The 27,778-nt window shown below is 37.3% G+C and overlaps 1 protein-coding gene across 7 annotated transcripts in view; it reads right to left on the bottom strand.

Annotated features, from left to right (window-relative positions):
- Positions 1-27,778, bottom strand: part of FAM214A (family with sequence similarity 214 member A) — a 95,165-nt gene that overhangs the window by 25,342 nt on the left and 42,045 nt on the right. For 6 of the 7 annotated variants that reach the window (XR_006602910.1, XM_045067890.1, XM_045067889.1 and 3 more), the window contains 4 exons: positions 5,175-5,359; positions 3,253-3,455; positions 2,853-2,978; positions 46-1,888 (listed from right to left, as the gene is read on the bottom strand). Coding sequence is in view for 6 of the 7 variants with exons in the window: in XM_045067890.1 (XP_044923825.1) it covers positions 46-1,888; positions 2,853-2,978; positions 3,253-3,455; positions 5,175-5,359 (2,357 nt within the window). In the remaining variant the exon portion in view is untranslated. Of the gene's footprint in view, positions 1-45; positions 1,889-2,852; positions 2,979-3,252; positions 3,456-5,174; positions 5,360-27,778 lie in introns of those variants that run through there. The other variant, XM_045067892.1, reaches the window with a different exon arrangement.

Below are 27,778 nucleotides of genomic sequence, written 5' to 3' on the forward strand. Positions count from 1 at the left end.
AATAAATGTTCAAGAAATATATTTGAAATATTAGACGTTACCTACCAATACCTCTGTACTTTTCAGTCGTTCACATGTAGACAAACAGTTTTTTATATTCTTTCTCTGAGAACAGTTCTGCGACTTCTCATCAACTGTCTCTTCTTTCTTATCCTGTTCATTTTTCAATGAGTCTGACTTTTTGCATTTGAAAACTTCATTATCGTTGAGATAATTTTCTACACTATTAAGTTGAGTATTTTGCTCACATGTCTTGGGCCTTTTTGAGTCTTTATTTGAGTACTTATTTTCATGTTTGTTCAAATATCCAGACATTTCCAACACAGTAGTTTTTATTTTTGAGTTATTTTTCTTGGAATTCTCAAATTGGTGATTGCTAAAAGATTCTGGATTACAATTTTCATTTTTTATTACTTTTTCCTTATACTTATTTGTGCAAGTCTGTTTGTCAATACTGTTGCAATTTGAATACTTTTTATCAACTTCATGGATAATTTCTTGCTCACTAAATTGACAGTCAGAAAGTGCAGTTTCCAATCTAACTATCAAATCTAAGTTATTTTTTTTGCAGTGAGACATTTTCGAGGGAGTCAAAACACCAGTAGCTTTGTTCTGTGTCTCTAGAAATGTATTTTGAATGATTTCACTAGGATTGTCCTGATACAGAGTTCTTATCTGAGGTTTCAAAGAGGACTTGACTTTACTATTGCATTGAAAAGAACTCAATGATTTATTGGGTATTAAGTTTTCCCCTTCACTGCTGTCTTCTAATAAGGAAAATTTTGTATTAGAAATGGAAACGGAGGTGTCATCCCTGTTTTTCTTCAACAAACTTTTGTCTTCATACAAACTCCTGAATACTTTAGAAGGAACCAAATTGGAGTCATGCACGTTGAATGACTGCCGGGACATATGTGACGCTGTTGGATCAATATGCTCCAAGTGTTGAGCAATCCTTGCGATAACATCTTGCCGCTCCTGGAGTAAAGAGCCTATCAAAGGATTAGTCTCAACAAAAGACTGACGAGAATAAAGACCATCAGAAATGCCAGAGGCACTTTGAGGAGTTTCTGGTTTTACTTGAATTTTTCCCTCACCGGTGTCTTCTGATGAGGTAAGCTCTGGACTACCAAAAGAAACAGAGAATGTTTCTTTACATTTCCTCACATTTTCATTTTCCTGTGAAACGCGGAAAAGTTTTGAATTAAGTGAACTAGACTGCTGCATATTAAATGGATGTCCAGAAACATGTGAAGTGCTTGGATCACAATGAATCAAATGCTGAGCAATTCTTGCAATAACTTCTTGTCGCTCCTGAATTAAAGAGTCTATTAAAGGATTAGTCTCACCAACTGATTGCCAGGAACTCTGGTGGCTAGAGACACTAGAATCAATCATTGAAAATGATTTTAAAGTTCTCACTGGTGTTTCATGTGACTTTTTATCTCCTCTACCACTGAAGCCCAGAATATTGACTTGACATGTTCCATGGTCAGATTTACTGCCAGTGCCTGGATACAGTTTGACATTTTTGACGGCTACAGTATATTCTGGAGTTGTGCCATTTTTTGCATGTAATATGCTTTCGGGTGCCATGGTCCAAGATTGTTTGCTACACAGACGCTGTGAGCTATTTGTATTACTTTGTTCTGCTTCATTAGAATTGCGGTGCTGATGGGCTTTAAGTTCATGTTCTTGAATTCTTTTCTCATAAAGGCCAATATTAGCATGAATACTACAGGTCAACATTGGGTAATTAGATTGTCTGGGCAAGGACTGAACGCTGACTTTCAAGGCCACATTGTGAGAAACATTGGGAACAGGAAATACATGTTCAATCGGAGTCTGTGAAAAATTCCACTGCAGGTCTATATCAGCAGCACTGATTCTAGAATTGTACAGGAAAAATAGGGAATCAGTGGATTATAAAATTTGTAATATTATTGTATATTATAAAAAAATTCCAGATCATCATATACTTATCTTTGTTTACATTAATTACTGTTAAAGCGAAGTAAAAAGGCTTTACTTTCAACTACTTTACCATGCATGTCATTCTGATAAAACCAATAAAAGCATAATAGTTTTTTAAAGATTTTATTTATTTATTTGAGAGAGAGACAGAGAGAGAATGAGAGAGAAGATCAGAGGGAGAAGCAAACTCCCAATGGAGCTGGGAGCCCAACGCGTGCCTCGATCCCGGTAGTCCGGGATCATGACCCGAGCCCACGGCAGTTGCTCAACCAATTGAGCCACCCAGGCACCTAAAAAGTACAGTAGTTTATGCTTAGAACAGGGATGATCTATTTAAGAACACTAGACTACTTAAGCATTAAGGCTCGAGAATACTGTAAGTTAAAATTATCTGTCAAAACAGGAAAAATAAATTTTGTATCTACTACTAAATAAATGGATTCAGCTAATTCTGTTGTACAAGGTGATGAAGAGATACTAGTGATCTCATGGCCACCTGCCTACAGAGTCAATTAGAGAGCTGTTCAGCATCCTATAAATTTATAGTTTTCACAATACAAAAAATTAAGTCTACCATTATGGAAATTCAGCAGTCCAAAAAGTTTTTCTACTGTATTTATAATGACAGCATTAAGTCCACTGTTGGTTCTTGAAAGCTAAAAAATGCTCTGAAAACTATTCTATACCAAATTTAACCCAAAAAGCAAAGTTCATAGTGATTCCCATTTAAATTTCCCTAACTTGTTTTGAGAACAACTTCAGTAAATTTTATCTACTTACATTTAGAAATGAAGGAAATTAACTGTTTAAAAGGTAAACTATCATTCAGTAGCTAACATAATTGAATACACACTATTCTTATTTTGCCCAAGACATACCTGTAAAGAATATTTCGTGGAATAGCACCATGAGAAACACTCAGCCACGCACTTAATTGGGAAAAAAACACGAATGAGCGGACAGCCAACAGAAGAGTCTTCTCTTCAATGAATCGATCTCCACTCCTAAGGGAAGGAAAAAGTATCATTTAAATGCCAGCAAGTATGAAATGACTGAATTGTAGAAAGATAGGAGCTAAAACAAACATTCAGGATGTGTGTTTTCAAGAGTCTAGACATGCATTAAGTAGTGTCACTGCAAGTCACATAAGTACTAAATGTCTAAATTTTACTACATAAGTAGAAGAATTCAAAGACATGACGTATTACTAAAATAATTTATAGAAAGCAATGGAAAGCCTGATTTACCAGGAACAACTTCAACAGTGCAACAACTTACTGTCGAGGAACTGGCTCCAAAATCCATCTTTCTAATAATAATGCATCTTGCTTAATTGCAGGATCATTGAGATCAATTCCTTCTGTGGTGGGCCCATCATCACTGTAGCAGCAGTCTGGGAGTAGCATGACTTCCACCATGATTGGAAGGTTATTCTTCCACAACAACGAGACCTCAGATCTAGTTCTTCTGGCTTGACGACACTTAAGGGGGAAATGAATATAAGCAAAATGTCTCAATTGCTCAAGGAATTTTATATTTAAATTTTAAAACTATAATTGTAAAAAGACATCTATATGAGAAATGAGTCACCAATGGCAGAGCTTTGCCTAGGCTCTTCTATTTAGAGTTCATCATTAAGTAATGGATTGATACTATTGAGTTCCACAGTGTGGATTAGTACTAAACAGGTATGACGCAAATTTTCTTGGGGGTTATTTTTGTTTTATTTTGTGGAAAAATAACGGCCATAACACAGTATCTGAAAGGCCTTCAGGTGGCCTAGGATAGTTTGTTAAGTGCATCACTGTTACAGAAGAAAGATTCATTCCAAGTGAAAACCTAAATATTAAAAATTCATTTTCACTAAATGTTCAAAAAAGACAAGATTTTAAAAGTATAAATTTAGACTGAGAAAGGAACTGTCTTTTAACAAATTATATATTACCTACCAAACTAAGTATTTTTAAACACTAATAGGATAGCAAAAATTATCCTTACATGGGGGGAAAAAAGTATCAGAGGGACACTGACTAATGCAAGGAAAATAATCATGAAGATAATTCCACTAAATAAACATAAAGTCAGTAGTAATAATCTTAATTCTGGTATATGAGAAGGCAGGTATGAAATTGGCTGTCAACATGTATGCTGATTTGCAAAGCTACCTATAGTGCTTTCAAGAGTCAAGGTAATTAGCTATGGTCCAGGATTAGGATTTTTTTTCACTATAGTTTATTTTTTTAATATTTTATTTATTTATTTGAGAGAGACAGAGATAGTGAGAGATAGCACAAGTGGGAAGGAGATGGAGCAGATTCCCTGCTGAGCAGGGAGCCTGACTTGTGACTCAATCCCAGGACCCTGAGATCATAACCTGAGCTGAAGGCAGATGCTTACCTGATTGAGCCACCCAGGTGCCCCTTGGCCAATCTCTCTTTTTAAAAAAAAATTTTTTTTTTTAATTTAACTTCTTTTCAGTGTAACAGAATTCATTGTTTATGCACCACACAAAGTGCCCTCCATAATACCCATCACCAGGCTCCCCCAACCTCCTACCCCCCGCCCCTTCAAAACTCTCAGATTGTTTTTCAGAGTCCACAGTCTCTCATGGTTCATCTCCCCTTCCAATTTCCCTCAACTCCCTTCTCCTCTCCATCTTCCCATGTCCTCCATGCTATTTGTTATGCTCCACAAATAAGTGAAACCATATGATAATTGACTCTCTCTGCTTGACTTATTTCACTCAGTATAATCTCTTCCAGTCCCGTTCATGTTGATACAAAAGTTGGGTATTCATCCTTTCTGATGGAGGCATAATACTCCATAGTGTATATGGACCACATCTTCCTTATCCATTCGTCCGTTGAAGGGCATCTTGGTTCTTTCCACAGTTTGGCGACCAAGGCCATTGCTACTATGAACATTGGGGTACAGATGGCCCTTCTTTTCACTACATCTGTATCTTTGGGGTAAATACCCAGGAGTGCAATTGCAGGGTCATAGGGGAGCTCTATTTTTAATTCCTTAAGGAATCTCCACACTGTTCTCCAAACTGGCTGCACCAACTTGCATTCACTATGGTTTTCTAACCATTTTTGTATTTAAATGTGAACACTGGAATTACGATATAACACAGATGATGACAATTTAAACTAGTTTGTATAAATATAAATAAAAAGTATTCAACACACAATTCTCACCTGAGCCAGCTTGTCACTGCACTCATGTTTGCTAGTTACTGGGTAACATGACTGTGCTGGAGGGCAATGGAAACTTTCCGTGCGACCTTTTACAGAACATTCAGGTGTTCGACCTTCTGTTATTAACAAGGCCAAAGAGACCAAGAACTCCTCTGCATCATATTCAAAATATTCATCTAGAGTATCTGGTATTAAAAGAAAGAAAGAAAGAAAGAAAGAAAGAAAGAAAGAAAGAAAGAAAGAAAGAAAGAAAAAAGGTCTTCAGTTTAATATATTCTTGATAAGAACTCACATTTTATACCTAAAATACCTAATGTCACAATTCATATTAAAGTATATTCACTAACAAAGAGTAAAAGAGGAATAAAAATTAGGCAATTAAAATATAGTAAACTCTTAATTCACAAGTTATACAGGGTAAGGGGAGGATGGATAATTCCAAATTTCAGTCAAGACAAAGATGGTTAAAATTATAGCACAAAATTATTTTTATGTAAACTTCGACTAAAATGTCCAAGATTCAAGTATACACTTATAATTCTATAAATATTTAGATTTTTGGATGTCAAGTGCGACAGTTTTCACATACAAAATTACACCAATAACCAAAAGGTTGAAAGTCTTGTGTCATATATTTTTAGCTAAATGCTTTATTATTATTATTACATATTAGTGGAAGATACAAATTCAATTGTATGTTTTTCCCCTCTTTCCCTTGTCCCTTTCTTATCTAGTTCCTTGTTCTCAAAACCCTAATTCTGCGCTGTGGACACTGAGAGCTATGAAGTCTTTCTTTGCCTATGCTAAAGTGCAGTATTAGTTTCAAAGGAGAAATGCTAGCTGTAATTATCCAGTAGTTGATGTAGGCCCAAATTACAACATAAAAAGTGTGCTGTTTTTGGTTACTATGCAGGTCAAAAAAAATCTAATCTGCAGGTGTTTTCACTTATTTGTAGTAATTTTTAAATTTCTCGTAAGTGCTCCAAGTTTGTGAAACACAGTTAAATTCCAAAAGTGTTAACCTGCTACACACGTTAAACATGTGTGCAAATATACATACACAATATTCAATTGGTTTTGCAATCCAGTTAACACATACTTTAAGTACTTAATACACTGTACTAGGTGACAGGGAATAAAGAATCGTATTGCACATAGCTCCTGTCCGCAAAGGGTTGATGATTCAGAAATGACTTTAAAAGCAAATTGAACACTATAGCATTCGATAAATTCCAAAGTTATTCATATAGCAGTGGTAAAATTTTGCAAAAGAGGTATGCACTGAAATAAATAAAAAGCAGAATCAGACCTATAAATACAGAGAACAAACTGATGGTTGTTAGAGGGAAGGAGGTAGGAGATGGGCAAAATGAGTAAAGGGGAATGGGAGATACAAGTTTCCAGTTATGAAATAAGTCACAGGAAAGGCTCAACATAGGGAATATAGTCAATGATACTGTAATAGCATTGTATGGTGACAGAGGGTAGTCGCACCTGCAGTAAGCATAGCACAGAGAACTGAATCACTACGTTGTATACGTGAAAATAATGTAACACTATGCATCAGCTATATTGAAATAAAAAACTTAAAATAAAAAAGAGGTAGGCAATGAGCAGAACCCAAGAAAACACAACTTAGGTAGAGAATTTGTACAGAGAAAGCATGGAAAAGAAAAAAGATAGTGAATAGCCTTGAAGGGTATGATGAAGAATGCCCATTTCTAGCTTTAGGAAGGCTTATCAGGAAAAGAAACAGCCTTAAAAGCCAACTTTACTGAGCTGGTGTGTTAAGACCATTCAGAAAAATTTCCTTAAATGGCCATGTGCAACACAAAATAACAGCCAACACTTAGTAACATTGTCAGGCACTGCTAGTTCTAAGTACTTTCTACACATTAACTCATTTAATCCTTAGAACACCTTTAAGAGGTGAGAACTGTTACCACTATTTTACAGATAACTGAAGCATAGAAAAGTAACTTGCCCAAGATCACCCAGCTAGCAAGGGCAAAGTTGGAATTTGAATCTACAGTGTGTCTCCAGAATCTAGGTCGTTAACAGCTCCATACCTGCTTTCTTTCATTGCAGCTAGATATATTGCTATGACATATTTTTGTAGATGATTGTAAAAATAACATATATGCAATACATATTTAAATAATACATTTTGGAACACTTCTTTCATTTTTTGTGGAACATTATATAGAATTATAGACAATCCCTGATCAACTTATGATTTTTTGACTTGACAATGGTGTAAAAGTGGTATGTATTCAGCTGAAGCCTTACTTTGAATTTTGATCTTTGCCCAGACTAGCAATATGGTAGGAGACTCTCTCACAATGCTGGGCAGCTGCACTGAGCTACAGCTCTAGATCAGCCACATGATGGAGAGGGTAAACAACCAATACACTTATGACCATTCTATACCCACACAACCATTCTATTTCTCACTTACAGTATGGTATCCAATAATTTACAGAACATAGTCAACACTTTATATTAAAATAGGCTTTGTGTTAGATGATTTTGCCCAGCTGAAGGTAATGTTAGTGTTCTGGGCATGTTCAAGGCAGGCTAAACTAAGCTATGATGTTTGCTAGGTTAGGAGGGATAGATGCTTTTTTCACTTAAGATATTTTCAACTTACAATGGGTTTATCAGGACATAACCCCATTGTAAGTCAAGGAAGATCTGTAGTTTCCATGAATAAGACCCTAATTTATAATAATGAGCCAACAAGATAGTAGTCTCAGCTTTCAACTTTCCTCCAGGAGTCAATCAGATTAAAAAAATTAAGGGTCTCCTTTAGTCTCCTGGGACGCACTGAATTAAATCCTGGTGTCCCTCAGAGGGAAGCAAAAGATGTAAAAGATTCCACTCAAGCCCTTTTTCTGGGGGTTCTGTGGGTTTTCAAGGTTACTCCAGGCTTCCCATGGGCTACCTGGCATGATTTCAGCTCCTGGGAGATTTCTCTCGGCTCATGTTGTTCCTTGCCCTGAGTTTGTCAGGTAATCCTGGAAAGCTAAGAATTGTGGCAGAGCAATGGCTCCTAATCTATAGAATGGTGAGTGATGCCAAGACGTCAATTACTCCACGTGAAGGATGGTCTACAACCTAAGAAGTAAGTCTCATATTTGTGTGCTACTACTTGAAAAATTAAAAAACCTACAAGGTCAGATTAAGAAAGGGGGAAGTGCACACAGAGTAGGGAGTTTAAGAGTGTTATCCTTATGTCTGAAAAACTATAATTTATTTCTAAAGCCCTAGCACAGCATTGCTTACACACTAGGAATCATCAAGTTTAAAGTGATAAAAATTAAGCTATTATGAAAAGCACTTTTGAATACAGCATTTACTAAAATTTAGTTGATTTAGTCATTATCTCCTCAACTGTAAGCTAAAAAATTCCAGGGGATTCTGGCTGCCTCACACTCCCCAGTGTGTGTCATTGTGCACAATGACAAGAGTGCACTCTGCACTCTCCGCTGTGCAGAGTTTAAACCAACACTTAAACTCTGTTGGTTTAAGTGTCTGCCTTCAGCTCAGGTCAAGATCCGGGTGTCATGGGATTGAAGCCTGCATCAGGCTCAGCAGGCAGTCTGCTTCTCCATCTCTTCTCTGCCCCATTCTCCTGTTCATACTCTCTCTCTCTCTCACTCTCTCTCTCTAATAAAATAAAATACAATCTTAAAAAAAAAAAAAGAAAATTCAATAGATAAAACTTGGTATTTTGAGGACACAGCTTATTCCAGAAATAAATTATGATTTCAGTACTTATGAAAGCAATTTGTTCTTCCAAAAACAAAAGGTGTTTCGTATCTAGACAAATATGGACTGTTAGGCTGACCTAGTAGTTACGTAGTTTAGAAGAAATGATTTCTTTGATGGAAAGTGTAACATTAAGAAAACAGGATGTTACAAATTTTCGCAGGTTATGAAGGACAAATCTTTGGAGACTGGGGATTAATGAATCAAAACATAGTTGTAGAGTCCCTCTACCACCAAGACTGTCATGAGGACTGTGTTTACACTGCCGTCTGACTGGGAGCCTTGACCAAACTGGCTGCTTCTGTACACTGGCCGGCACTCCATCCAGTTCAGTTTAACAAAAGAGGTGAACAATTTGGCCCTTGGGAAAACTCTGATGAGAGTGATCCATAGATAAAATGGACTAAATCTCCTGGAAGTATATTCTTTATCACGAGGGGTATTCAAGGACAGACTGATAGACACATGCCAGGGGTGTGGTTAGAGGGATTTAGATATGAAATGGTAGCTCAGTTAGATTTGCAAGAGTTCTTTCAACCCTGAGAATCTCTGTTCTTCAGAGGTAGCTCAGAAAAACACTCAGGGGAGAGGCCAGAACCACTACTTCCTTCTCCAGAGACCCCAAGTAGAAGCCTGTCTGAAGCAGCGCTCATCATGTCATTTAGAACACAAACCCAGGCCAGGGCAGCTCAGAGCTACTTCAAAGCTCTGTCTAGATGGAATGGAAGAATAATGTCTTACCCATCATGGGGCTGCTGTACATGGTGTTCTGGTTACTTGTAAAGTCTGGGAAAGTAGTAGAAAGATCCCATGCTTTTCATGACGTGGAATACAATGACAAGAGAAGCAGAACCACCTCGGGGTTGTTAATTAAAAGAAAAGTTTCTCTAAAGTCAATGTCCTTATTTTTACTTCATGGAAGTCAATCTGGTTAAATCCATCAAAATTCTCCTTCTACAAATTTATCAAGGAAATAACATGTATACTAAGCTGAATAAAAAGGATACTTATTAAAATGCTTATACCAGTTTAAAAAACAAATGGAATAAACCAGGGTGCCAGGTGGATCAGTCAGTTAAGCATCTACCCCCTGCTCAGGTCATGATCTCAGGGTCCTGGGATGGTTCCCTGCTCAGCGGGGAGTTTGTTTCTCCCTCTTCCTCTGCTCCTCCACCTTCTCGCTCTCAAATAAATAAATAAATAAATAAATAAATATCTTTTTTTAAAAAATGGAATAAATCTAAATATCCAACAATATAGGACTGGTTAATATACTGTGGTACAGTTAATATACTGTGGTACAGTTATATCTAAATTAATGATATAGATCTACTTTTGATAAGTTATTTACAAAACATCTCCAAAGTGAAAACACAGTATTTCAAAAGAAAGAATATTATGATCCTATGTTTGTAGAATCACATGTGCCACATGCATAGAAAGACACATACAACAACATATTATCAGCCCCATAAAGTGAACATAAAAACATATAAGCTAAATTTTAAGTAAACTATGTTCTCTGGTTGATATTAAATGACAAGGCTTATTAACTGAAAAATAACATGAAATAAAAGCATTGCCTAATGTCACATATTTTATTTAGTTGTTGTGCTATAGAATTCCTACTTAGTAGGTCACAGTTTAGTTATTTAGATTTTTTTTTAATTTATCTATTCAACAAAGAAAGAGAGAGATCACAAGTAGGCAGAGAGAAAGGGGAAAGCAGGCTCCCTGCTGTGCAGGACCTGAGCCAAAGGCAGAGGCTTAACCCACTGAACCACCCAGGCACTCCAGTTTAGTTATTTAATACAGGAACTTGTAAAGACAAACATAGGTAACAGCATACCTATGGTTGAAATATTGGAACTGGGCAGTTTAAAATGCCTTTTTCTTCTTTCTGCTTTTTTAAAAATAAATTTAAAAAAAAATGGAGATCTAGAGTTTCATACCAATAATATGAGAAACATATATGTAGGGAACTGAGAATGGGTGTTAAGAATTAGTGGAAGAGGGGCACCTGTGTGGCTGAGTCTGAGCCTCCAGCTCAGGTCATGATCCTGGGATTGAGCCTTGCATGGGGCTCGCTGCTTAGCAGGGGATGTGCTTCTCCCTCTTGCTCTGTTTCTCCACCCTACTTGTTCTCGATCTCTCTCTCTCTCTCAAATAAATAAATAAAATCTTAAAAAAAAATCTTAAAAAAAATAAAGAATCAGTGGAAGAGGTTACGCTCAAGGAACTGGACTCTGTTGACAAAACCAGTACATAGGTATTAAGACTTGATTTATTCAACAATTATGTATTATATACCTGCTCTGTGCCAGGCAGTTTCCTAAACACTGGGAATTGGAGCATGTGGTGGTAGAGAAAAACAAGAACAGAGTAATAAGAAAAATATCAGGGGGCACCTGGGTGGCTCAGTGTTGGTTAAAGCCTCTGCCTTCAGCTCAGGTCATGATCCCAGGGTCCTGGGATGGAGCCCTGCATTGGACTTTCTGCTCTGCGGGGAGCCTTCCTCCTCTTTCTCTCTGCCTACTTGTGATCTCTGTCTGTCAAATAATAAAATCTTTTTTTAAAAAAGGTAAGAAGAATATCAGATGGGGCTAAGTGCTATGCTGTAAGTGTAAGAGTGATGTGCGAATATTTTTATGTCCCATGTTCAGGGAAGGCTTTTCTGAGCAGGCAACATTTAAGCTGGACCTGAACAAGGATCTAGTTATTCAAAAATGAGGGGAAAAATCATTTTTAAAGGATTATTTATGAGAGAGAGAGAGAGAGAGAGAGAGAAAGAACAAGCATCAGAGGGAGAGAGAATCCCAAGCAGACTTGGCACTAAGTGCAGAGCCCAGTGCTGGGCTCAACTTCACAATCCTGTAAGCAAGACTGGAGCTAGAACCAAGAGTCGGTCTCTCAACCAACTATGCCACCCAGGTGCCCTGGGGAAAGAACATTCCTTTTTTTTTTTTTTTTAAGATTTTATTTATTTGACAGAGATCACAAGGAGGCAGAGAGTCAGGCCAGAGAGTCAGGCGGGTGGGGGAGGGGGGGAAGCAGGCTTCCTGCTGAGCAGAGAGCCCAATGTGGGGCCCGATCCCAGGACCCTGAGATCATGACCTGAGTCGAAGGCAGAGGTTTTAACCCACTGAGCCACCCAGGCACCCCAGGAAAGAGCATTCTAACCAGAGGGTCCAAGGTGAGAATGAGTGGGTATGTGCTGGAGGAGTGAGGATGGAATGGCAGCAGCAGGGAGAGACAGTGTTGCTACAAGATGGAAGTTTAGAACGATGGTCAAGGACCAGAGATTATACAGGATTCTCAAGCTAGAGCAAGGAGTTTCAATTCTGTCATAAAATCAATGTTAAGTCATTGAAGGGCTTTAAGGAAGGTTAATAGGAAAAAGAACCAAGTAGGTATACTATTTAGGAGGTTACTATAGCTGTCAGGCTTGGGGATATAGTTGAAGGAATCACTGGCATTTGGAGAATTTTTAGAATTAAGAGTTACCTAGAAGAGTATGTTGGGAACTCATGACAGAGCTCTGGGACCTTCCACCAAGTAGTGATGTAAGAGAGGATGATGAAACAACAGAAGGAGCTGTCAAGTATGGTATCATGGAAGCCCAAGGAAAAAAAAAATCAAGGAGGGCATAGCCAATGGTTTCAAACACTGGTGAGGTTTAACAAAATGTAAACAAAGAAGTGACCACTGGATTTGACAATAAGGAAGTCACTGGTGTCCTTATTTAACAACAGTGATCTCAGTAGACAGTGATGATGAAAGATTAGGCAGATGTGACATACATTGTCAGTTATTCTGAAGAGTATAGATGATAAATACAAAAGCCTACTTTCCTAGTTCTCCTTGGGCACAATAGCCATTCATGCATCACAACAGCCCTTTCTATAAAAACAAGTATTTAACAGGCAATATCATCATTCAAAATTGTTCCCAAATCTCAAAATAAGAATAAAAGAATTCCCCTTCTAAGTCTATGAGACAAAGGTAGAAATTCTCCCTCTTTATGATCCTAAAATATAGTCACTAAATCTTACTAACATGTTCTTTTAAATTTTTCTTGGATTTGGGGCACCTGGGTGCTCAGTTGGTTAAGTGTCTGACTTCAGCTTAGGTCATAATCTCAGGGCCTGAGATTGAGCCCTGCATCGTAGAGCTCCCTCCTTGTCATTGCTTCTCCCTCTTCCCCTCACCCCATTCATGCGCTCTCTCTCCCAGATGAATAAATACTAAATAATAAATTCTTCTTGGATTTAAATGTTCCTTTTTAACTTCAAGACAGCTAGGTAAATTAGGCTCTTATATTTTATACCTGAATTACTTCAACCATATATTGGCTATATTGTAGGACTCTAAGCCCCCTCTTACTCATTTTGCACCCACCCTAGTGCAAATAATCTTTCTGAGAAGCCATTCTACTACATGCCTCTCGGCTCAAAGTTTTCTGTGTTTATTTGTTTTAACGGCTCTCTAACTGATGTTGATCCCAATGAACACTCTTAAGCCTGATATTAGGGCCAGGACCACCACACCTGGCTGCACCCTGCCAGATTCTGATGGGAATGCTGCCTCTTGGAGATACACTCTGATGTGACCCTGCTTCAAACTCCACCCAGAGTCTTAGCTGTCTCCACTGTTGCTTCTTCATCTCTTTCACTTCTTCCCACATAGTCTCTATGTGCCAGTCAAACTGTTTCCTATGCTCTACTCATTTCCTTCCTTGTACTACTACTTGTTCTTTTCTACCTACTAAACATGGCTGCTGCTTCTTTCTAACACTTCTGAGATTTCTCAAGAGTTTCTCAAGTCCCTGTTTTTTTTTTTTTTCCCCACAAAAGAGCTCTTTCCTAACTCACTTCCACACTGATCTTTCACTGACTTTATACTCTGCTCTAGAACTTACATAATCCATCTAGGCTATGAATGGTTACTTCAGAGTGCTGGCCACAGTCCTAAGGTCATGAATTTAATCTCCACATGGGTAAGTTTCACTGTGCTCCATGAACAGACTGTACTGCTAACTTCAGCCAACCTTTGCCCAGATATGAGGCACTTAACACAAATGAGGCCATGAAAAAGGAAAGGATAGAGCAGTGCAAATCAACCATCACTTCAGGAAAAACTAAGCATTTTATTATAGTTCCACGGGTAACCCAAACCATCTATTTCTTTATAATTCCTAATATTTCATGGATGTATATATCCTAATGGATTAAATTCTACATACACTGAACAATTTTTGGTTTCTCATCTATATGTTCCAATCTCAAAGGCATGTGTTGTATGGTTCCGTTTTAAGTGAGAATTGTAAAGGTTCTTAGAAATCATGTAGTCTAGGGGCACCTGGATGGCTCAGTGGGTTAAAGCCTCTGCCTTCCGCTCAGGTCATGATCCCAGGGTCCTGGGATTGAGCCCAACATTGGGCTCTCTGCTCAGCAGGGAGCCTGCTTCCTCCTCTCTCTCTCTCTCTCTCTCTGCCTGCCTCTCTGCCTACTTGTAATCTCTGTCAAATAAAATAAACAAAATCTTAAAAAAAAAAAAAAGAAATCATGTAGTTTAATCTATCTCACTTCCAGATGAAGAAAATAAGGCACAAAAACTCCAGCTTTCTTGTTCAGAGTTGTATACTGTTGGAATTAGAATCCAGTTTTCTTCAATTAAGTACAACTTGATTTTCATACTATAAGAAGTCTTTAAGCACAAAATAAAAGGCAAAGTTGACCTAAATGGTAAGTGCAAAAAATAGCAGCTGCAGCTGTGAGCAAGAGTCATTTCACATGCACACTACTGTTCTATTAACATTAGTTACACATAAATATTTTCATTTATAGTTTCTTCATATACAAAAATATTCTTTTTTGTTGTTGTTAAACAACAACAAAACATAAACTGAATTTTAAAAAGTCCTCATATTCTATTATGGAAAAGGCAAGTGATCTATAAACAAACTTATCATGGACTTTTTTTTTAAGATTTTATTTATTTGAGTCAAGAGAGAGCTGGGGAGAGATGGAGAAGCAGGCTCTTCAGAGTGGAATGCCCAATGTGGGGCTCGATCTCAGAGTCCTGAGATCATGACTTGAGCTGAAGGCAGATGCTTAACTGACTGAGCCACCCAGGCGCCCCAAAGACTTACTTCTAAAAGCAACTTTCTGGACTTGCATGTAGTTTGAATTCAATCAAATATTTTTGCTGTATTTCTACATAATACAATAACCACCGAAGTGCAAAATTATAATTAAAGCATTGCAGTATTCTGAGGTGTCATCTGGAATATCAAGTCATATGTACGTTTTTATAATCTATCTTTTCAAATGTTGGCCATAAATTTTAATTGTCACATAATCCAAACATCCAATTAAACAAATCACCATGAGTTGTGAAGTATTTTGTCAAGTTCATCTTCCTTTTAATTCTCATGATGGAACACTGACTAATAGCTTAGAGCATGAACTCTGAGGTCAGGCAACCAGTTCTACTACTTGCTAGTTGTTTGTCTTTGTACAAGTTACACAACTTCTCTTTACCTCAGTTTTTGTATCTATTAAATGGAGATAATAATGGTATCAACCTTCAGGGAGTAGTTAGAGAATTAAATGATTATTTATAAAAAATTTTTTAGACTATTATGACACATAGTGATCACTATGGAAGTGTTTGTTAAATTTAAGATAAATATAAATAAAATGACACAGGTTTTCCTCTCATTTTGAAGATGTGAAAACTAAGTCTGTAAAATAATTTGCCCAAAGTCACACACATATTATAAGTAGAGAAGTTAGCTCTATAAACCTGCTTATTAACACCAATAGTTCTTAATTCTCAGTCACAGAAGCTCACACTTATTTTTCATTCCACACAAAAGTGACTCAGACCTAACCTTTCAACTCAGAGAGACTATCTTCAAGGATTCCTGGTACTATATGAATTTGGACAACTACTCCTTTCTTGCCTCATGTCTTTCCTTTTAAAGTTCTTTCGCTTTAGATATTATGGAAAGGTCTAGACTATGCACTGCCAGAAAAAGCAAGGGGATATTCCACCTCAAAACATTATTCTTATAAAGCTTGGCAAAACTGTACAATTACATCTGCTTATAAATAAAGTGTTTCGGTGTTCTATTTTCTGCATTTAAAAACAGTAAGAGTTAATTAAAACCAAGAGTGGTCCCTTTATTTTCAAAGAAAAATAAGCAGCTTCTGTGGGCAAAATGACAAGGGAAAAGTTTTTTGTTTTTTTATAAAGTAAATTTTAAAAAGCCAAGCCTTGGCTTTTGTATAGAAGTCACAAATTAGGGTTGCCTGAGTGGCTCAGTTGGTTAAGTGTCTGCATTTGGCTCAGGCCACAATCACAAGCTCCTAGGATTGAGGCTGGCTGGCATTAGGCTTCTCCTTTACCCTCTGCCCCTGCTCGGGCTCTCTAATAAATAAAATCTTAAGAAAAAAAAAGTCACAAATCAAAGAACTAAAAAAAAAACCCCATCAAAAGCATGTATTTTCATTCATTTGTACCTTAGGAAATTGGACTTCAGAAATGTAAAGGAACTGTTCCGACACATATGGCAATATAATGGCCTATTAGTCCAATTCCAGTCCTGGTTCAGGGAAGAATCATGGATGGAAACTCAGCCTTAGCTAGTTGGCTTCATACTCAGGTCATTTTTGTTGTCCATACTGTATCAGTTATCCAACCTCTGAATATAGATTCTGATCTTTTACTATAAAACACCTTCATATCTAATCCCCAATCCCTGCTTTCCTGTGAATTCTAACTGGACTTTCCAGTTTACATGGCTACTATTCTGCATTCTTCCCAGAACGGTCTGTTTCTATGCCCATGCAAACACTCTGAATCCTATTTTTTGCCAGTGAGACATAAGATGTTTCAACCCAAGTGTGTCTCTTCAGTATCTATCATATGATATGAATTGCTATAAGCCATGGCTACCCAAACCAAACCCGAGTTGTGAACAAGACAGAAAACACCAAAGAGGGAAGAGAAGCAGGAATTTAAAGGCTTAACAAAAGAGTACACTGTTAGAAACAGCATACTTTCCAATGGAGAAGTTGAAAACATGCCAACTTTTTTTTAATCCCTATTTCAGTTAATTTCAACTTAGGTGGGAAGCATATACAGAAGAAAACCCTCTCATAAGCTTCAGGTGTTCCCACTGCAATTCTCACACTGCTATAACGGTTGTATGTCTCTAATTAGACCACAGGCTTTATGCATATAGGAGCCAGGTAGGGTCATCATTCCATTATCAGTGCTTAGGACAATGCCTGGCATATAGAAGGTGGTCAATGAATGCATAAGCAAAATTTAAAAATATTTAAGTGTAGTTATTTAGCTAATTAAAAGGCTTTAGCATTTGTAGATGATCTTAAGATCTATGCTGAAGTATGACCAGCTCTGAAGAATTTTATAGGGCAGGTAAACTCAAATGATGAGGCCTACAACAAATGGCAGCTTGAAGGTGGTTGGGATAGGAAGCAATGTACAAGAAGTTCTTTAACTTCTATTTTACATACTATTTATTTTTCTCAAAAATCTAACTCATTCACAGTAAAATTGTAATAAAGAGTTGTTAATCACCCCTCCCACCACTAAAATTACTATATTCAGGTATGTTCCTGGGCCTTAGTAATCAGTTTTTCAAGAGAATTTATTTCCTCAATTCCAACTTAATAGCTGCTTCTACCATCTGATAGTGTCTTCTCTAAAATACTAAGAGTAGGTAATTTTCAGGGGCAGGTCTCACAGATTTCATCACACTAAATCTCACAGAAACTGAAGGAAAGTCCTTGGCTAATTCTCTAATTACTAATTATCTACTCTATAGTTAATAATTAGCACAACCAGTATAACCATTGGAAATGAAGAGAAGGCCGGCCTAGTGATTTGACATGTGGAAATCAGGGTATTTTAATTATTTTCAGTGCCTTAAAGTTTTTCTCACATTTGTCTAATGCTGCTGCTCGTGCTTGTAGACATTCTGACTTACAGGAACTATTATTTTGCAAATTCTATGTACATAAAAAAGCTCAAGATAATAGTGAACAAAATCAACATAAGATCATTCTTAGATATTTTATGTGTAATAGTTATTTTTTTAAAGTTTTTATTTATTTATTTGACAGACAGAGAACACAAGTAGTCAGAGAGGCAGGCAGAGAGAGAGAGAGGAGGAAGCAGGCTCCCCATTGAACAGAGAGCCCGATGTGGGGCTCGATCCCAGGACCATGGGATCATGACCTAAGCCACCCAGGTGCCCTGTTTAATAGTTTCTATAAAACACTTTGAACTTCTTCAAACAGGACCTAAATAATATTAAAAGCTGAATATTTCTAGTTTTAAGACCAAAATTTACCTTTTCTGAAAGCACAAAAGGTATAATGTGAGATATGACAGGCCTTATGTATTCAGTACTCAGGCCACACTAAATTTCTATGTTCTCTAAGTTACTTAGAGCCAAGTAATAAGATAAGTAGTAACTCCTTTTCCACCTTTGCAAATATTGCATAATATAGAGAAGCAATTACTTACGAATTTGAATTTACCATAAAAGCATTTCCATTAAAATAATTAACTAAAAATGCTACAAAGGCCCAACACAAAATAAACAACTCTTTTTATAGTAGTAAAACAATCAGCGAGTTCATAAAAAATTTCGATATAATTTGTGTAACTTATTTATTGTTGGATTTTTTCCCCCTAATTGTTAATGAAGATGGTATTTTCTAGCCCACACAAGAGTAAACAGAGTTTACACAAGGATAAGGAAGGTAAAACTTGTACACCACACAACTTTGAAAGCAATTCTCTTCCCAGAGGACTATACGTGGCAGTCCTAACAGACATTTCCTTTTCCTCTTCAATTCAAATTTCCAATTACACAAAGTCTCTAGCCTGTGAGTGCCATCCATATTCCCTTCCTGGCTTCTTACCAACTCAACTGTAGTCATTTGTGAGGAGATAAGGGTATTTTTAAAAGAAAACAACCAGAAAAGAATAAAATAAGATTAGGAATCAAAATACAGAGAGAAATGGGAGGAAAGGAAGAGAAATAAAATGAATGAAGAGGAAACAACAAATAGCAGAATAAGAAGGGAAAAAATATAAAAATAAGGAAAACAGAGTAACAGTAGAGCTAGAGAAAACTAAACAAATAAAGGGAGTAAAAACCTCTAAGGAAAGCTAATACTTTGTTTCCTAATTGTTCCTCAGACTTTTTTCCCCAAGTCCCATCTTTCAAACATTCCAAAGGGGGCCTTCCTGCTTCCTCATACATGTTCTACTAGCAACTCTATAAAAGGAGCCCCAGCTTCTAAAATAATTATCTATATTTTCCAAGTGGGTTGTTGAGCAGAACAGTGTCTTTATTAATTGTAGGCTATAAGAACTTCTTGTTCAAACAGAGCAAAGTGCTACATCAAAGGCACCACATAGACTGAAAAGAAGCCCAATACAGAAAATGAAAATCTGTAACCTAAGTCACCAACAAAAGATGAACATCCAGAAGAGTTTACCTAAGAATCCTGAGAAGCTAACACATGATGCTAACCATCCCTAATCATCATAAAGCACAAATTAAATCTATAACGACATACCATTTCAAAATCACCAGATTTAAGAGGAAAAATTGGTCTGACCCCATAAGTGTCAGTAAATGTGTAGGGCAACTGAAATACTTAAATACTGCTAGTAAAAGTAAACACAGGTACAATCACTTTGAAAAATAACCTGGCATTATCTAGCAAAGAAGTGCATGCCCTACAGCTCAAAAATTACTCTGCTCAGTAAAAAAACGGAAAAAATTTTGTGCCCATTTCACTAGGAGACCAGTATAGGAATATTCAAAGAAGCAGTATTTGTAGTAACAAAAATCCTGGAAACCAGAACAAATTCTATCATCTACGAAATGGATAAATTGTGGCATATTCATAAAAGAGGACACAATATGACAGTGGACTTAAATACAAGAACAAGTGATAGCTACCCACAGGTTATATAAGACTGTAAGATGACTCCATTTACATAAAAGCTTAAAACACAAGTAAAATTAAATGCGATACTTGATGATTACATACATATGTGGTAAAACGATAAAGAAATACAAGGCGGGGTACCTGGGTGGCTCATTGGGTTGAACCTCTGCCTTCAGCTCAGGTCATGATCTCAGCGCCCTGGGATTGAGCCCCACATTGGACTCTCTGCTTGGCAGGAAGCTTGTTTCCCCCGCCCCCCTGCCTGCCTCTCTACCTACTTGTGATCTCTTTGTCAAATAAATAAATCAAATCTTAAAAAAAAAATACAAGGGAATAATTGGTATAAAATTCAAAATGGTAGATATTTCGAGTATGACTGGTAGACCTCTAATTTAGGCAAGTCACACAGGAATCATTACACAAAAGACCGATACTGTTCTTGGTTAATCACTGTGTGAGGAGTTATAATGCACATACTTTTTGCCTGTACATGTGCTCCACAAGTTAAAAAAAATTTACTATATTCTCTTATTTATGCGACAAAAATAAACTTTTAAAAATTTCATCACACAAATGGAAAACTGACATCTGCTCAGCGAGGAGCCTCTCCCTCTCCCTTCCGCTACCCCTACTTGTGCGCTTTCTCTTTCTAATAAACAAAATAACTTTTTAAAAGGAAAGAAAAAAAAAACCTGTCAAACTAGAATTCTTAAAAAAAAAAAACAAAAAACCAAGCAGAATATTTCTTTAAACACAAAAAAGATGAAAAAAACTAATCAGCAACAAACCTGCATTACCAAAAATGTCTTCCTCTATGAAAGGGAAAATGATACCATTTGGAAATGTGGGTCTACACAGATAGCACTGGAAATCATCAGTGTAGGTAAATATAAAATGGGGGAACCTGGGTGGCTCAGTGGTTAAGTATCTGCCTTAAGCTCAGGTCATGATCCCAGGGTTCTTGATGGAGCTCATCATCAGGCTCCCCGTTCAGTGAGAAGCCTGCTTCTCCTCTCCCACTCCCCCTGCTTGTGTTCCCTCTCTTGCTGGGCCTCTGTCAAATAAATAAAATCTTTAAAAAATAAACAAACAAGTAAATAAAATATAAAATGGTTTTCAAGACATTTTAAAATAGAATGGACTAGGGTGCCTGGGTGGCTCAATTGGTTAAGCGACTGCTTTCAGCTCAGATCATTATCCCAGAGTGCTGGGATCAAGTCCTGAATTGAACACCCAGCCGCATGCGGAGTCTGCTTCTCCCTCTAACCTCCCTTTTCATGCTCTAACTTTTTCTCTCTAATAAATAAATAAAATCTTTTAAAAAATAGAATGGACTATATAGAGGAAAATTAGTAGTGAAATTCTATGATTCATAACAATGTAAAACACATCATAACAATAGTACAAAGTCAGAAGAGGGTGAAATGGAATTATATCATTATAAGGTTCTTATACTATACACAAAGTGGTATAATATCCTTGAAGGTAAACTGTGACAAATTAAAGATGATTAACACATACATTAAAGTAACCAATAAAACAACAAAAACAAAGAAAAAAGAATCAAAATGAAAACCAAAGAATACCAAAATCTAATTATAATTAGTAAGCTTTTTTTTTTTAAGATTTTATTTATTTATTTGAAAGAGAGAGAGAGAGAGAGAGAGAGAATGAAAGGGAAGGTCAGAGGGAGAAGCAGACTCTCCATGGAGCTGGGAGCCTGATGTGGGACTCAATCCCAGGACTCAGGGATCATGACCGGAGCTGAAGGCACTCACTCAACTAACTGAGCCACCCAGGAGCCCTATAATTAGTAAGTTAACAAAAGAGATAAAGTGGACTTTTAAAAAAATCCCAAAAAAGACCAAAAACAAAAGTGAAAATAGAAAAAAGACTACATGGGACAGAGAGTAAAATGGTAGATTTAATCCGATCCATATCAACAATAATCTTAAATGCAAATAGTTTAAAGAAGCAGAGATTGTCAAATTGGATAAAAAAGCAATACACAACTACATATTACCTATCAGAAACCTATTTTGAATATAAAGATACAAATAAGCTAAAAGTTAAAGATTACAAAAAGATATACCATGCTAACATTAATCAAAAGAAAGTTGGAGTAGATATATTAATATCAGATAAAATAGATTCCAGAACAAATGACATTGCAGGTGACAATGATGGCTATTTCATAATGATTATGAGGCTAATCAATCAAAGGAGCATAACAGCCCTAAACATTTATGTACCTAATAAAATATCTTCAAAATGGGGGCGCCTGGGTGGCTCACTGGGTTAAGCCGCTGCTTTCAGCTCAGGTCATGATCTCAGGATCCTGGGATCGAGTCCTGCATCAGGCTCTCTGCTCAGCAGGGAGCCTGCTTCCTCCTCTCTCTCTCTGCCTGCCTCTCTGCCTACTTGTGATCTCTCTCTGTCAAAATATCTTCAAAATGTGTAAAGTAAAAACCAATAGAACTACATATAAGGAGAAATAGGTACTCAATTATGGAAATTTCAACACCCCCCTTTACAATAATCAACAAAATAAGTAACAGAAAATCAGTAAGAATATAAAAAACTTGAACAACTTGCCCTAATTGGCATTTACAGAACACTCCACTCAACAAAAGCAGAATAACGTTTTTACTAGATACCCAAAACATTTACCAAAATAAACTGACCACATTCTAGGTCATAAAACAAGTCTCCATAAATTTAAAAGGATTTAATCAACCAGAGTATATTCTCCAACCACAACAAAATTAAATTAGAAAACAGTAAGACAAAGTTATTTGGAAAATCTCCAAATATTTGAAAACCAAATGACTGGTATGATTTTAATAGTCATACTACTGGACCACCCCTGAAGTGAGGTTACCAAGCACCATGGACTGAAATTGTGTCCCCTTAAAACTCATATGTTGAAGCCCTAACTTATTACTCAAATACAATGTGATTGTATTTGGAGATAGCACTTTGAGGAAGTGATTAAGTTCAAATAAAGTCATTAGGGTAAGATCCTAATCTAACATGAATGGGGGCCTTAATAGAAAGAATATCTTTCTCCAGGCACACACGACCAGGAAAGACCATGCAGGCACACAATGAGAAGACATTACTCTGAAAGTCAGGAAACCCTTACCAAAAACCAAATCAGCCCACACCTTGATCCTGGACTCCTCAGCCTCCATAACAGTGAGAAAATGGACTTCCTGTTGATTAAGCCACCAAGTCTCTGGCATATTGTTAAAGCAGCCTAAGCTTATACACAAAAACTAAAAGCCAGGAATTTGGATCCATATTTGTTGTCCCTTCCTCAAAGTCAAAGGAGATATTTTTGTACTTATCTCTAGATTTCTGGATAAGGCATGCTTAAAGCCTAGAGCCACATGTTCCCTATTAATAAAAGAGGGAGAGAAATTATCAGGCATAAGTGGGTTTCCAGAAGCCTTGCACAAGGGGGATTATAGGGTGCATGCCCAGTTTAATACTGATACTTTCTTGTTCTACTATCAATCATGTGCACATACTCCTAGCTGGAACTCAGGAGGAGGAAAGGTGGGTACTATCCTAATCCTCAGCAATTATAGAAACTATCTTACCACCTTACACAATTGTGATGATCAGAAGTGTGGCATGTGAAGTACTGAATCATTAAATCACTCTCACTCAAAAAGAAAAAGAAAACCCTTCTGTTCTGCGGCATAACTACCTAATGAAGTCAAGGTGGGGGCAAGTGGAGAAAACTGAGAGAAAAGAGTGAGGAATAAAGGGGAAGTGAAAATAAAAATAATGATGAATACATTTAGAATTCACCAAGTCCAATATTACATACTACTTCTCCCTACTACCCATTCTCCTCCAATGCCAAACTTGCTCTTCCCTCTTGAGTTCTCCATATAATATATTATCCATGCTCAATTGCCCAAGCAAAAAACTTGGTAACTATGAGTCCTATAAATGGCTCTAGGCCACTTCATTCCTCCCTCTGTGACCCCTGTCAAAACTACTAAAGCCATGATCTCTTGCATGGATAATTACAACAGCTCTGTGATTGACCTCCCTGCATCTAGTCTCTTACCCTTCCCATCCAGCCCCACCTCCCTTGTTAGAATTCTATCTAAAATATAAATTTGATTAGTTTGGCCTGAAACTCCATAATGGTTCCATTATTTACAATTTAAAGCCCAAACTCTTATTTATGAAAGAACAAGTTTAAACATCACATAACTGAGGCATAGGGGAAACCTCTCTACTTCCTCGTGTATTTCTTCTGATAGGTACTGGTATTAAAGCTACTAACCAGTGAGATTCATAAAGACAGAGCTTAGGTCATTCATTCCTAATCCTTTATATTAGGATTTTCTTTTTTTTTTAAATATTTTATTTATTTGACAGAGAGAGATAGTAAGAGAGGGAACACAAGCAGGGGGAGAGGGAGGAGCAGGCTTCCTTTTGAGCAGGGAGCCCTATATGGGGCTTGATCCCAGGACCCTGGGATTATGACCTGAGCCAAAGGCAGACACTTAAGGACTGAGACACACCCAGGTGTCCCATATTAGGATTTTCTATATAAACAATTATGTTGGGACGCCTGGGTGGCTCAGTTGGTTAAGCAGCTGCCTTCGGCTCAGGTCATGATCCCAGCGTCCTGGGATCGAGTCCCACATCGGGCTCCTTGCTCGGCAGGGAGCCTGCTTCTCCCTCTGCCTCTGCCTGCCATTCTGTCTGCCTGTGCTTGCTTGCTCTCTCCCTCTTTCCCTCTCTGATAAATAAATAAAATCTTAAAAAATAAAAATAAAAAAAATAAACAATTATGTCATTGCAAAATAGAATTTTGCTTCCTTCTTTCCAGTCTTTATGCTAATTTTTTCCTCTTACCTTATGGCAATGGGTAGGTATAAAATGTGGTGTAGAAGTGAGGGGTTCCCATGTGGCTCAGTCAATTGTGCATCTGACTCTTAACTTTGGCTCAGGTCATGATCTCAGGGTCATAAGATCGAGCCCCACTTTGGGCTCTGTGCTCAGGGTGGGGTGGAGGGGATCTCTACTTGAGATTCTGTCTCTCCCTCTCCCTTTGACTCTCCCCTCCCATATGTGCACTTTCTTTCTCTCTAAAATAAATCTTTTTAAAAAATAAAAGTATCTAGGGATGCCTGGGTGGCTCAGTTGGTTAAGCAGCTGCCTTCGGCTCAGGTCATGATCCCAGCGTCCTGGGATCGAGTCCCACATCGGGCTCCTTGCTCCGCAGGGAGCCTGCTTCTCCCTCTGACTCTGCCTTACACTCTGTCTGCCTGTGCTCGCTCTCACTCTCTCTCTCTCACAAATAAATAAATAAAATCTTTAAAAAAAATGAAAAAATAAAAAAAATAAAAGTATCTAAAGTGCAAACCTTCTTTCTGATCTTAGCAACAAAGTATTGAATATTTCACCACGAAGTGTGATATTAGGTGTAGATTTTTCATAGATACCCTTTATCAGGTTTAGAAGGCTTATAATAAAGACATTTTGACTTGATAAATAAACATGGAAAATAAATCCCTTGAAAAAATGCCATCTTTTACTTAATTTAGAATGCCCAATGAGTGCAAAGGAAAATTTTTAAAAAGCAAAAAACTGTCTGGACAAGAACTGCCTCCCAAAATACCATTTTTCAATGTATATCACTTATTTTTAGTTTAAAAAAAAAGTATTTTAAAAAATATTTACCTCCTATAAAATGCCAGAAAAAATATATATATTCTTATTCACCAAGAGTGAACTCTAATGTAAGCTATGGACTTTGGGTGATGATATGTCAACATAAGTTTGTCAATTATAATAAATGTACCACTATGGCACTGGATATGGATAGTGGGATATATGGATATCTTGTCATCTGTGTGGACAGGATATATATGGGAATTCTTTTTTTTTTTTTTTAAAGATTTTATTTATTTATTTGACAGAGAGAAATCACAAGCAGATGGAGAGGCAGGCAGAGAGAGAGAGAGGGAAGCAGGCTCCCTGCCGAGCAGAGAGCCTGATGCAGGACTCGATCCCAGGACCCTGAGATCATGACCTGAGCCGAAGGCAGCGGCTTAACCCACTGAGCCACCCAGGCGCCCCTATATATGGGAATTCTATACTTTGTGCTCAGTTTTGCTGTGAAACTGAAGCTATTCTAAAGAAATAAAGTCTATTTTAAAAATTTTACCTATTATAGGGGGTGGCTCCATTGGTTAGGAAACTACCTTCAGCTCAGGACATGATCCTGGATTAAGTCCCACATCGGGCTTCCTGCACAACAGGGATTCTGCTTCTCCCTCTGACCTCTCTTCTCCTCATGTTCTCTCTCTCTCTCAAATAAATAAATAAATAAATTCTTTAAAAAACATTTACCTATTATAAAATGCCAGAAAAATATTTTTTACTTTTTGCATTAAAAAATAAAAATTGGGGGTAATTGGGTGGTTCATTTGGTTAAAGCCTCCGCCTTCGGCTTGGCTTGGGTCATGATCCCAGTGTCCTGGGATTGAGCCCTGCATCTGGCTCTCTGCTCAAAGGGGAGTCTTCTCCCTCCCCACCCCCCCGCCTGCCTCTCTGCCTACTTGCAATCAGTCTGTAAGGTAAATAAATAAATATATAAATAAAATAAAATAAAAATCGGGTCCCTGGGTGGCTCAGTGGGTTAAGCCTCTGCCTTTGGCTCGGGTCATGATCTCAGGGTCTTGGGATGGAGGCCTGCACTGGGCTCTCTGCTCAGCGGGGAGCCTGCCTCCCCCGTTCTCTCTGCCTGCCTCCCTGCCTATTTGTGATCTCTCTCTCTCTCTCTATCTGTCAAATAAATAAATCTTTAAAAAAAAATTTAAGGGGCGCCTGGGTGGCTCAGTGGTTAAAGTCTCTGCCTTCGGCTCACGTCATGATCCCAGGGTCCTGATCGAGCCCCACATCAGGCTCTGTGTTCAGTGGGGAGCCTGCTTCCCCCTCTCTCTCTGCCTGCCTCTCTGCCTACTTGTGATCTCTGTCTGTCAAATAAATAATAAATAAAATCTTTATTAAAAAATTTTTAAAAATCAATAATGAAAATAATGTGTTCACTTATCCTAAAATTGTACTTAAGATGTTTCCCTCAGGAAGCATGAATTATGAAGAAAAAAAATTATAGAAGGAAACTGTACAAGCAAAAAAGGAAAAGTATCAAAGCTCAGATAAGTCTTCAGTATCCTAGGACAACAACAACAATAGCAAAATTGTCTTCTACACAAACTTAAATTAACAGAATTTATGTTTACATTAAGCATTTAAGTACCTGATAAGTATGAGACTACTTAGAAGTCTTCAGGGCCTGGAAAAAACAGGTTACTGAAAGAAGGGAGAAATGTTGCCTCTGTAACATTATTTGTTATTGGATTTGCATCACAAGTAAAAAATTGTTATGTGACTGAAGGAAGCACAGTTTTTATAATAATGGACATTCTCAAAGTTTATTGACAATAACCTTATTTCTCTTATAACTTCTGTGCTATGTTTCTTGGACAAAATTCCCCTAGATTAGGCTGTTTAATATCTATATTAAATTCTAATTTTAGAGAATATGCTGGAATAAGAGTCCCTAAGGAGCGGTAAAATATGTTGTACAATGATAACTTTCAGTACTCTGTAAATACAGCAGTTTGAGCAATATGAATTTAATGCCAGTTGAATTTCTGTTTATAAAAGGACTTATCTATAGAAAATACCCAGAGAACAGATTATTTCATTTATACTGAGGCAAAGACTGCTGGACACCACTCTCTAGTCTGTGGTTGTAGATCATCACGCAGTTTTAACACTAATAGTTATAAT

This window comes from Mustela putorius, unplaced genomic scaffold (genome assembly GCF_011764305.1).
Source record: "Mustela putorius furo isolate JIRA1106 unplaced genomic scaffold, ASM1176430v1.1 tig00003898_pilon_pilon_pilon, whole genome shotgun sequence".
In the NCBI taxonomy this organism is placed as follows: Eukaryota; Metazoa; Chordata; class Mammalia; order Carnivora; family Mustelidae; genus Mustela; species Mustela putorius.